This window comes from Camellia sinensis, chromosome 4 (genome assembly GCF_055761805.1).
Source record: "Camellia sinensis isolate YWXY chromosome 4, ASM5576180v1, whole genome shotgun sequence".
Classification (NCBI taxonomy): domain Eukaryota; kingdom Viridiplantae; phylum Streptophyta; class Magnoliopsida; order Ericales; family Theaceae; genus Camellia; species Camellia sinensis.
The window spans coordinates 117,028,722-117,040,635 of record NC_138964.1 but is presented as its reverse complement, the minus strand read 5'-3'; the positions used below and the strand labels follow the sequence as shown (position 1 = coordinate 117,040,635).

The 11,914-nt window shown below is 46.1% G+C and overlaps 1 protein-coding gene across 1 annotated transcript; it reads left to right on the top strand.

Moving 5' to 3' along the window:
* Nucleotides 1-8,114: 8,114 nt before the first annotated feature.
* On the top strand, nucleotides 8,115-8,582 carry LOC145823997 (uncharacterized). Its single transcript, XM_082923581.1, has one exon. The coding sequence runs from the start codon at nucleotides 8,115-8,117 to the stop codon at nucleotides 8,580-8,582; it is 468 nt and encodes a 155-aa protein (XP_082779707.1).
* The last annotated feature ends 3,332 nt before the right edge of the window (nucleotides 8,583-11,914 follow it).

Below are 11,914 nucleotides of genomic sequence, written 5' to 3'. Positions count from 1 at the left end.
TTACCCGCAGATCACCTGGCAGCCCTGGGCTCCGTTGCCGGCCGTGGTGAGGGATCACTGTGAGGGAGCAGGGGAGACTGCCCGTTGTCGGATTCTGTTGGAGGGCCCGGTCTGTCGGGCTTGGTACGTAGGCGAGCGTTTCTTGCGTTAGACCCTGGGTTTACCGGAGCATATAGTCCCGGGTCCACCTCCTGCCCATATGAGAGATACTGAGAGGTTCACTGCCTAGGAGATGGCCGATTACACGATCGGCTGGGACACGGGGGACTTCAGGGGCGAGGGTGACTTCAGAGAGTACATCCAGACCTACATTATGCGGCCTCTGAGCGGTGGTCGCCGAGCTGAGAGAGGGGGACCTGCGGCGCCAGTAGCTAGAGCAGGAGCTGGGGCAGGGACGTCGGGGACGGCTTGTGTCCGTGGCAAGAGCGGAGCTCAGAGGGGTCAGGGGGTTAGCTGGCCAGCTCTGCCCACTATACTGACATGCCGAGGGCAGGGTGGGGGGACGTACCAGATTCCCTTTGCTCCTCCTCCGGCTGACCATGAGTTTGTTGGGTTTTATGGCTTACCTCCGGTATGTACTACTTCATCTTGCATCTTGCATTGTCATTTTATTTCAGTTTATTTTGATATTCCGCAGAATACTGATGCCTTTGATACTTTTACAGGCGTCCTCCGAGTACACCCGGCAGTCCCTGGAGTTGAATGCCTCCATGATGGGGATGCTACAGTGGACCTTCGACCTCCTGGCCCTCTATAGTATTCCGGTATGTTCTTCTGATCACGGCCTCAAACCATTCGTAAACTGATTCGCGTAATCTGATGCGCGACACAACACTTGATAAGCCGCTCACGTCATTCATACACTGTACTCATATATTGCATTCTACACTGATAAACTGCTCACGGCATTCATACACTGTACTCATACATTGCATTCTGTACTAATAAACTACTCACGGTATTCACACACTGTACTCATACACTGCATTCTGCACTGATACACTGCTCACAGTATTCTGATGTATTTTCCTTTTGTGCTTTTCAGCCTCCCTTCCAGATTCCTCCGGCGGGTGGCGCTCCGGCTGGGCCCTCTATTCCTGCTCGAGGAGGACGTGGAGACGCTGTACGTCCCCGTACCAGGGCGGGGCGTGTTCATGTCGGGAGTAGCTCTCGGGCGCCGACCCCTGATGATGACAATGATGATGATGATGAGTCCGAGGCATAGGCAGAGGCCGACTCATCTGAGGAGGCTGGAGACGACTCAGACTCAGGCTCAGATGGCGATGCTGATGACGATGCCCCTGGACCTTCGTCCAGGAAGAGGGTGAGGACAGATCCCCGGGCCCAAGACTACTAATGATGATCTAGATTGCTGCTTTTCTTCTTTTTTTGCACTTTTTTTTTTCTTTTCCTTCATTCTCTTTGCTGGTAGTTAGATTACCTTGTACTGCCGCAGACAGATTTTGTTTTCAAAGCTATGTACCTGAAAAAGATAATGAAATGAACAATCTTTTTGTTTAAAAAGTGTTACATTTACATATCTCATGTATTGCATCGCATCACATCATGTTACACCTCAATGTGAATGGAATTGACCTATTGTCTGAAAAATTGAGCATTTGTACTGTAATGATCAGATAACCAAACGTCCTCATAGCAAAACAGCCCAAGCAACACACTGCTCAAACTGAACGCACAGCCCATACTCTGTTAGGGATTAGTCTGCATACAGCCCCTAACACCACACTTGGTTCATTCTGCATACAGCAAATCCTGAACAAACGGCCCAATCTGACAAGACGGAACACAAAGATGGAACCAGTTGAAGTTGAAGCACGCTCAGATGCCCTGAATTTTTTGTTTTTTTTTTTTTTTTGCTTTTTGCTTCGCATAAATGTGGAGAATGACACAGCACTCTGAGCATAGAACGATTAATTTTTGAAATTGAAAAAGGGTTTTTCAAACCGGGGTACTGAGCCTGCAACTGAACATAGCATACTATGACTCAACAAAAGGTACACGGCCTAAACACAACGAGACACGCTCGAAAAAGACCCAAAACAAAAGTTGAGGTAAACAAAACAAAAGACACGACACACAGAGGTGTTACAAAGACAAGAGACCTCTCAGTTCGTGAGGAGCCAGTTTCTCCGGGTAGTGTTTCCCACCCTTTTCTCATTTGTGATTCTCACATCACTCTGGCACTCAAGCTCGGTTTTTCTCTCAAAACCCTTTGGCTCGCTTTTTCTCTCAACTTACACCTCTCTATTCTTTATTCTCTCATTTTTTTTTATCCCTCCCCGGGGTGTTTAATGAATGAATAGGAAGTTGTGGGTTCATGCCCAACGCCGTTAGCTCACAACTATTTCTTCTGGCGGGTAGAGTGCCTTCCTGGCAAGTATGTTGACGACGGGGGAAAGACAGAACGCCTGACTCAACTTTGCCCCTAGTTCATCATTTTGACCATTTTTTTTTGGTTTTCTACTAAAATAATTTTGACCAAAATGAGAGTCGGATTAACACGCTTGTTCGATCTTTGATTTGAAATCATGCAAGTCATGCTTTGAGCACTGAAAATTTTCCTTTTTTGGGTCGCAGAAAATGGTCCAGTTTTGAAAAATAAAACAATTTTTAAGAAAATGGTCAACCTCAGTAAAAATTCTCAAAAACTATTTTTATAAACGGCCGCCGCCCAACGAGCGCGGAACTTACTCTCGAGATGCACAACCTCAGATCGGAGGCAATGGAAAATTGCCCCTTGTTTGAAGGACGCTGCATGGCAACGGAAAGTTGCCCTTGGTTTAAATGGCGACTCATGGCAACGGAAAGTTGCCCCTTGTCTGGATGATGCCGCAACATATTGTAAACAGTCCTTACCAGTGATGATCATAACCGAACTTTCTCGGATACAGAGAAGACGAAGATGGTCAAAACCAATATATGGACACAGTCACTTTGAAGGTGTTGATGGCTGGACTTCAGGACGAAGTTGCCTACGTATCCCGGTTGTCACAACTGAACTATCGGATTCAGAGAAGGCAAGGATGATCAAAACCATTACATGGACTGAGGCACTATGAAAGCGTTGGGGGCTGGACTTCAGGATAAAGTTGCCTACGTATCCCAAACATGGGAATCAAGCCTTACGTAGTTCTGGTTAAGGTACACTCGGGTATTTTAACCTTCACTTTTTAGGCTCTAACTTTTGCCAAGGCAACCGTTGCACGTTTTCGACCTTGCGAGCTTTGTTCTTCTTTTCTTTTCAATTTTTTTATTTCTTTTTCTCTTCGTTTTTTTGTATATTTTTCTTTTGTATTTTTCTCTTGCTCTAACTTTTTCCTGGGTCGCCCTTCCGGATTTTCGGCCCAGCGAGCCTCTCAAAAGGGTAAAAGTGTAACAAGTCCATACCAAATGGTTTTGAGATCCCGAAATCATCTGAATCCAGGAGAATGGTTGTTGCGTTGATTTGCAGAAGGATCCATCACGGTTGTTTCACGAGCTTCTTCTGGTGAGATCTAATCTTTTTTATTCGACTTTGGTGCCTCTTGTTCGAGAGCTGCTTCAAAACTGGCCACACGGGCCTCCTTTGACAGTTGACCGTTGAATGTTTCGAATGAGTTCAAGGTTCAAAACGAACAAGTTGAATCTTGAGGTTGAGAGCGATCCTAGGCTGCACAATCTCAAGAGCGATTCCATACAGGTCTTCACAGGGCCGCGCAAAACATTCGTTTTTGAAAGTTTTTAAGAAAGCGACAAATCGCTCGCGCCGAAGATAGTGTGGAACCAATCTGGATCAAGCCAGGGTCCTTCCCAGTACTCACGCTGACAAGCATGATTTCATTCATTAAAGGCTTAGCATGCCTCTCCATTTCTCTTAATTGATCAAATTTTTGCAAAACCAGAGGAATTCCTTCCTCTTCGTTTTATCACAATGTTTCGAAAAAAGTTTTGAAGAACTTAGGTCAATGCAATAATTCTCAAGGCACAGAAGAGCAGGTAGAATGCAGGGCCGTTCCATTCAAAACCTCTGGCACAACTAGCCCAAAACAAACAATAAGCACGGGAACATGATAGCCGCAGCTGTTTCATTCAGGTTTCTTAGATGTAACTGGCTCCACAGCAGAGACAGACTCAAAAAGAAAGCAAAAAGGTTAAATACAAAAACGGTGTTCGAGGCAACAACCTCAGAATCACTCGACATCCTATACAACGGGACTGACTCGGTACCACAAGACAGACCCAAAAACAAAAAGACTGACTCAAAGCAAAGAGGCAGACTCAAAAACAAAACAGAGAACTGACTCAAAACCCAAGCCAGAAGCTACAAAACTGCATTTACGAATGCTCAAAAAGCGCGTGCCAGACGCCACATCTGAAATACACTGAGCACCGCCCGCAGGTGGTCCAACCCCTGATCACATACTCGCAGCATCCTCAAAGTCCAACAACTCGGTGGTAACAGACTTCGCTGAGGTAGGTGGAAGAATGACCTCATTATCGATCAGATCCTGTACTTCATAGCGAAGGCGGGAACAATTGTCGGTGGCGTGACCAGTCTGTTGGTGGTACGCGCAGTACAAAGCAGCATCATGTGTGAGAGGGAGATTCTTCGGGAGAGGCCGAGGTTCAAGGGGTTTGAGGTGCCCCCTTTCGGCAAGAATCTGAAGTGCCTTAGACAGAGGCATGTAGAGAGCATAAAAGATCCTGCACCCTCGGGGCAGGTACTTTGAAGTCTGAGCATTCTTACTAGGCGCACTAGCAAAAGGGTCGGCAGGCACTGCCTTGGTTTTCTGATCTTTCCCAGGTGCAGGGTTGGGAATAGGAGGAACTGTTCTGGCATGACGGGGCCTATCCCCATTTTCCGACTGACTTGAACTACCCTCAGGTGAAGTGGGGAAAGCATCCTCCACAGTCTTTGCCACAACTGCGGATATCTATTGCTTGTTCATCCCCCTGGCTTTCAAAGCCTCGACTGCCCGCAGCAGTTGTTCAATGGGATCGGCATCTGCCTTCGTTTTGTTCTTGCCTCTGGCCTCAGCCTGATCGGGGGTTTGGGTTACTACATCAGAACATAGCCCGGTTGTTGCTGACACGTCGTTGCTGTAGCTGGAGGCAACCTTTGGTCGGCTGAGCTCTATCACAATCCGCTCCAGTAGCGGGGGCTCCTGTGGTATGAAATTCCCGGCATACGGTGCCGCCGGCGGCGAAGCCGACATTCCATAGGCCAGATCGGCCACGGATCTCTGGAGGTCACTAATCATTCCCATCAGCTTGAATGTAGTGGGCTCGCGAGCCTGATACAACTGGGGGGTCCAGACCGGGTGCGCGACAGGCGACCTAGGCGGATGCGATACATCAACATTAGTTTCATCCCGCAGGGTGATCCCTTGATCCAGCGTAGCTGTCATAACCACAATCTCTTCTGAATTCTGCATCATCACAAGTCCTGCCTTAGCAAGGGGGAACACTAGCTATTCTGTATCAATTCTCTGGATACTCTGAACTGAAAGGAAAAACAAACAGCATTTCAGCCCAAACAGATCAATCACAGGTGTAGCTGAACAACTGCACTCTACTACTGATCACTGTTCCCCAGAATCACTGTCCCCAAAACTAAACTTGATGCCCGCAGATAACTGATTTCTCAACAACACTGATATTGGTGCCCTCGGGCCTGATACTCAAACTTACAAACTGATATGTACATTCCTGTAGAGATACACTCTAAAGCACATAGCAGATAAGTGAGAGCCAAAACACCCCTAAGTTGGGGTAGGGTTTTCCTGTCCTATTTTTGTCAGGAGCTAGGGTTTCACTATGCACACAGCGGTTTCAAACAACCTAATATCGGGTAAGCAACCTGTCCTAGTTTGGAATAGTCACTATGGGTTTCGATATGCACTAGGTCGAATGGTCGAAAGGGGTGTCCCGGTAAGAACCGGGGTTTGTGTTCCCATACTGTCAGAGCCCATAACCGGTCAGTCTTATGGTCATGCCTTGACAAGACAAGCCTCTGGCAAACCGTTCAGGAATGGCAGATGGCCAACACGGTGTCCTAGGCGCACCAATGCACATGCAATGCAAAGAAACACATAAGTGTAGTCAAAAACAGATATCATGAGTTCGAGTCAAGTTCTCTAACTCTCCAGCAGAGTCGCCAGAAACTATAGACGCACCCGCATAAGGCCCTCGCTACAGTTCGGACTCGATTTGTGTCACGGTTCTTAATCTAAACCAAAGAGTCCAAATCCGGCAAATCGTTTTGAGAAAACAGATTTTTAGAAAAGAAGTGCCAAACATGGACTGCTTTGCCAGATACAGAGTCGCCACCTAAATATTCTTTAAGGGGGAATTTAGGAAACCCTGACTCGGTGCCAAAGGCCACGTGTCCGTCATCACCAAAGTTGCCTCGGCTCGGGAGCTAGGGTACGATTGGGGAAGGTCAGCTATGGTCCGTAATTTGCAACCGAGGCTGCTACAGAAAGTGATAGTCTTACCTTTATCAACATTTGCTGACCTCCATGAAATAGGAGTGCAGATAGAGGATGCAATGAAGCAAGGTCTAATAGACCACGAGAAAGAGCAGCCTAAGAGGGCTTTCACATGCAATTCTAATGCGACTATTAGCAGTAGTGCAACTACAAGGCCTTCAAATGTGGGCATGGTCACTATCACACCTAAAACCGTTAACGTCTGTACCGACACGACCAATACAACGCCCCAAACTTCCAACCATCAGGCCCGAAGCCAGAAGGTTTTCACCCCAGTCTACATGTCTCTATCTGTGGCTCTAAAAGTCCTGATCAAAAAAGGGCATTTGAAATCGTTGGAATAACGCCCATTGCCCAATCCTCTCCCTCATACACACAACCCGGCCAAATACTGTGCCTTCCACCAATAGCACGGTCATGATGCCGACCAGTGCTTCAGACTTCATCATAAGATTCAGGATCTTATTGACAACAAAGTGATAGCACCTCCCGAAAAGCCCAATGTCACTACAAATCCCCTCCCACCACATAACCAAACCCCTCCACCCAGGCAAGTTAACCTCATATAAACACTAGCCATCCCTTATGACCCCAGTATATACATTACCTCTGTCCACCTACCCAAGTTGTCGTTATTCATCCCGGAGGGCATAGGCTTGTGCATGATGAATACGCCCATATCCCAACCCAAACCTATGGTGGTGACCATGGTAAATGAAGACAGGGAGGCTTTGTTGGAGAATGGGGTTGTCAGTTCATTGCCTGAGGACTCCGTGGACTTATTTAGGAAGGAATACAACCCATGCTGCTACATTGCGCCAGGTGGAATTGCCGACAGGAATGGAAATTAGTGTGATCCGGGAGGATAGCCCGAGCCAGGGATTAGATGAGTTAGCTGACCTTGATGAGGACATTAACAATCTGTAGTTCTTCGATAAACAAGATTCAGTGGATGTGCACATTAGCTGGTTTGACTTCAACGAGTCAATAGATAATTCAAAGTGGCTCAGTGATGAACCTGATGTGGATGGGGGACTTTAACCAAAGCTGGAACAACCTGAAGTAGGAACAACTATAGGGGCCGAAACGGCCGATGACAAGGGAAAATTTTCAGAGAGCACCGGTACTAAGAATTTTGCTCAGGAATTGAGTAATGTTAATACAACTGATACAGAGCAAGAGGCCGAACTGAAGCGGTTTGAACAGGAAAGAGTTGAGGATAGTCAAAAAGCTGGAAAAGCCAAAGACCCTGCGGGGGATGATTGTGATGACAGAGTACTTACAATGGAACCGGACAACTGCCTGTCGATTTTCGGAGGAGTATGGTGAGAAGATGATGATCTGCATCTTGCCCACACTGACGAAGATTGGGGACAGAATCTGCCAAACGATACTTGGTATTCTGAGGAAGTGGATCACATAACTAGGAGCAGGCGGTACTTCAAGCCCCCACACCTGGACCAACCTGAAGCATCCAGAAAGGACAAAGAGGCTGAAAAACAGAAGGACAAATTATTAGAAGAGGAGGTTGTACTCAAGTAGCTAAAGAAGATCTAAACGGACATATCTATCTGGGGGCTGTTCATGGCTTTACGGGTACATAGGCTAGTCGTCCTAGTAGCAATGGATAAGGCTATGCTGTCTATCGACACAACTCCCGAACAACTAGTGGGACTTGTCTTCCCAGGGGGCGCTTCGCCAACGTTAACCTTCACGGATAAGAAATCGCCGCCTAAGGGCTCAGTGCACAACAAACCCTTATATATCTCTATTAAATGTAAAGAGAAGTGGGTACCGGCTGTATTGGTTGACACTGGGTCTATAATCAACGTCTGTCCATGCCGCACAGCTTATGCTATTGGCCTAAAGCCAGCGGATTTTGTACCAACGGCTCAGGTGATACGAGCTTACAACAACACAAGCAGAGAGGTGATGGAGATAGTTCAGATCAGAACACAGGCCGGGCTGGCCCAGCAGGATATTGAGTTTCACGTCCTGGATATTTCAACTACTTTCAACCTGTTAATTCGGGGACCCTGGCTGCACGAAGTAAAAGCTGTCTCTTCCACCTTGCATCAGATGCTGAAGTAACCTCTTAGAAATAGGGTAGCCATTGTGTTCAGGAATTCTTCTATACATCCTCCATCGAAGGTCACTACACCCGTACTGGAGATTGTACATGGCGACGAGGATGTTTTCTTGTCTAGTTTTACCTTGGCTGAGGCCTGGATGGTGCAAGATATCTTAGCTATTGATGAGGGGTTGTACGATAGTGCTCAATCAGTCTAGCTCATGCACAAGCTACAACATATGCCCGAGATGGGATTAGGAAAGAACGGTCAGAAGGTAGTTACTGCACGGGCTAAAGTGCCACATAAACCTCATGCTTTTGGCTTGGGCTACATGCCTACCAAAGAGGACTGGGTGAGAAAAGGGAAGGAAATGGCAGGAAGAGCTAAAGCTAAGCAAAGTGGGAAGCACTATAAGCTTGTACATAGACCAATTCAGGGAACTCTAAATGGCCGCTTTATTCGGGAGGGGGAAGACTTCTCATTTTTCGGCTTTCCTGAGTCATGGTTGAACTTTGAGAAGCGGCGTCTGCCTAGCTTTTAAATTTTCTTCGTCCTACGGCTTCAAGAGGATAACGCTATAGAGGAACAAACTGATCTACTTACTGAGGCAGAACAGAGATTTTCTTCGACCTAGGGTTGGCCAACATTGTTCCGATACCGAAGAAAGATGGCAGAATTCGGGTGTGTGTGGATTTCAAAGATCTGAACAAAGCTAGTCCAAAGGATGACTTTCCTCTACCGCACATCGACAAGCTAGTGGACTTCACCACAGTCCATGTGTTGCTCTCCTTCATGGATGGATTTTTCGGGTATAACTAGATCTTGACGGCACCCAAAGAAAGAGAGAAGATTGCCTTCACCAGGCCGTGGGGAACCTACTGCTACAAAGTGATGTCGTTTAGTTTGAAAAATGCTGGGGCTACTTATCAACGGGCTGCAACCATGATTTTGCATGATATGATCCACAAAGAGGTTGAGGTGTACATGGACGACATGATTGTCAAGTCCAAGGAAAGAGAGGGCCACTACACTGCCTTGAAGAAAATTTTCCAACGAATCAGAGAATATCGGTTGAGGCTGAATCCACATAAATGCACTTTTGGGGTTACATTAGGGAAAATGCTGGGGTTTTTGATTACACAGAGGGGCATTGAGGTTGATCCTTCCAAAATCAAGGTCATCCTAGAAATGCCACCACCAAGGACTGAAAAAGAGGTGCAAGGCTTTCTGGGTAAAGTGCAATTCATACGACGGTTTATTGTAAAATTAACCTTGACTTGTGAACCACTGTTTGGTCTCCTGAAGAAAGGAAAGAAATTCCAATGGGATGACCAATGCCAGGTTGCTTTTGAGCAGATCAAGCAGTACCTCCAGAACCCACCTGTGTTATCACCGCCAAAGTCAGGAAAACCGTTGATTTTGTATCTGTCAGTAATCGACACGACTATAGGTTGTATGCTTGCACAGGAATCTGAGGATAGAGTACAGAAAGCCATCTATTACATGAGCTAGAAGATGCTAGAATATCAGACCCGTTACACTCCGCTGGAGAAGGCTTGCTTAGCCTTGGTATGGGCTACTAGGAAGTTGAGGCACTACCTGTTAGCTCACTCTGTAATTCTGGTCTTGAGATTAGATCCCATCAAATATCTCTTCCAGAAACTAGCACTTATGGGTCGGCTAGCCCATTGGTTGCTTCTTCTCTCTGAATTTGATTTGAAATATGTGACTCGCAAGTCTGTTAAGGGGAGAGCGGTAGTTGAGTTCCTGGAAGATCACCCAGTGGAAGGGGATGAAGCAGTAGAGTACTTATTCCGAAATGAGGCTATTCTGTAGGTTGAGGAAGAGATCTGGACCATGTACTTTGATGAAGCGTCTAACCAGTATGGTTATGGAATATGGGTGTTGCTGATAGAACCCGATAATTCCCATATACCTTTAGCTTTCAAACTCCGGTTCAAGGTCTCCAACAATGAGGCAGAATACAAAGCATGTATCGCTGGCTTGGAAGTTGCCCTAAAACTAGGGGCAAAATGGTTGGATGTCATTGGAGACTCGAACCTGGTTGTGTCTCAAGCAAAAGGGGACTAGAAGGTTAAGGAAGAAAATGATGAAAATCTATCACCAAACCCTAGATGTTCTAATTCCTAGGTTTGAGAAGCTAACCTTCACCCATCTGTTAAGAGAGAACAACAGGTTCACTGACTCCTTATCAACTTTATCTTCTATGATAGACATCCCTTTGGAAGTCCGGATGCTGTAGACACCCTATTTTTGACCGCCTTTAAGACTTGGGCGCCACTGATCATTTACTTGGTGGTGAAGTTGTGCAGAGCAAAGGTTCGGTTTCTTTGGCAAGGAGAGAGAGTCAAATCCCAACATTACACCCCGTTTTTGGACCAAAACTATTTTGACCAAAGATTTTAGACCTTAAAACCCTCTCTTTCAAAATATTTTTTGAAAAGAAGTTTCTACGACGTTCTGAGGCTTGCATTTCATTAAACGTTGCGCTTTTCAATAAACCGAGCAAGGACAAAGTGGAAATGCATGAAAGAGAGATGAAATCTTTGAAAATTCTTTCAAAACACCTTGTTTAGGGGTTTGGGGTTGAAGAAAAGAGGAGAGGAGAGAAGAAAACTAGTTTGGGAGGAGTTCGGTATGAATCCGGGAAGGATCAAAATTGAGCGGCTTCACTAAAAGGAGCATAACTTTTTTCACAGTTACAATTTTGATATGAGGCTGCCACCATTGGAAATCTTACTTCTGGGGCTTCAATTTGGACACAAGAATGACCTGAACAGGAGTCCATATGACGGAGATATGCCCATTTGAAGTTTGACCTGCAGAGCAGATTTTTGTTGTTGGCCAGGAAAGTAGCCGGTCGGCCAGTTGAGATAGCTGGCCGGCTAGTTGAAGTAGCCTACCAGCCACTTATGTCGAAAATCAGATATTTTGTAGATCGTTCCCCTCTTGCTGTTGTGCACAACCTCCAGCTGTCCCAATTCAGATATTTTCGACCAAGGCTCCATTTTTGCTATATATGGAGGCCATATCTCATGTTTTGAGGGAGGAGAACAAGTTAACAGGTTTGGGAACTTCTCACACTAGAATCCCTCTCTCTCTCTCTACAAATTTTCAGAGCTGAAAATTCTCATTCTCTCTAGAATTCTCTCTCTCTCTCTCTCTCTCTCTATATATATATATATATATATATTGTGCTATATTGTGCTTGAAAGTGGTTTTTCTTCACATATTTGCATACAACCCCTAAACCAAACACCCCTATCTTGGAGCTGAGGTTTCTTAAGGCTTGTTTGGAGTTCTTTAAGGCTGGTTTTGGCTCAGAAAGTC

Bases quoted from the DNA above. Each gene is read 5' to 3' on its own strand.
- LOC145823997 (XM_082923581.1), top strand. From the start codon at position 8,115: ATGGATAAGGCTATGCTGTCTATCGACACAACTCCCGAACAACTAGTG.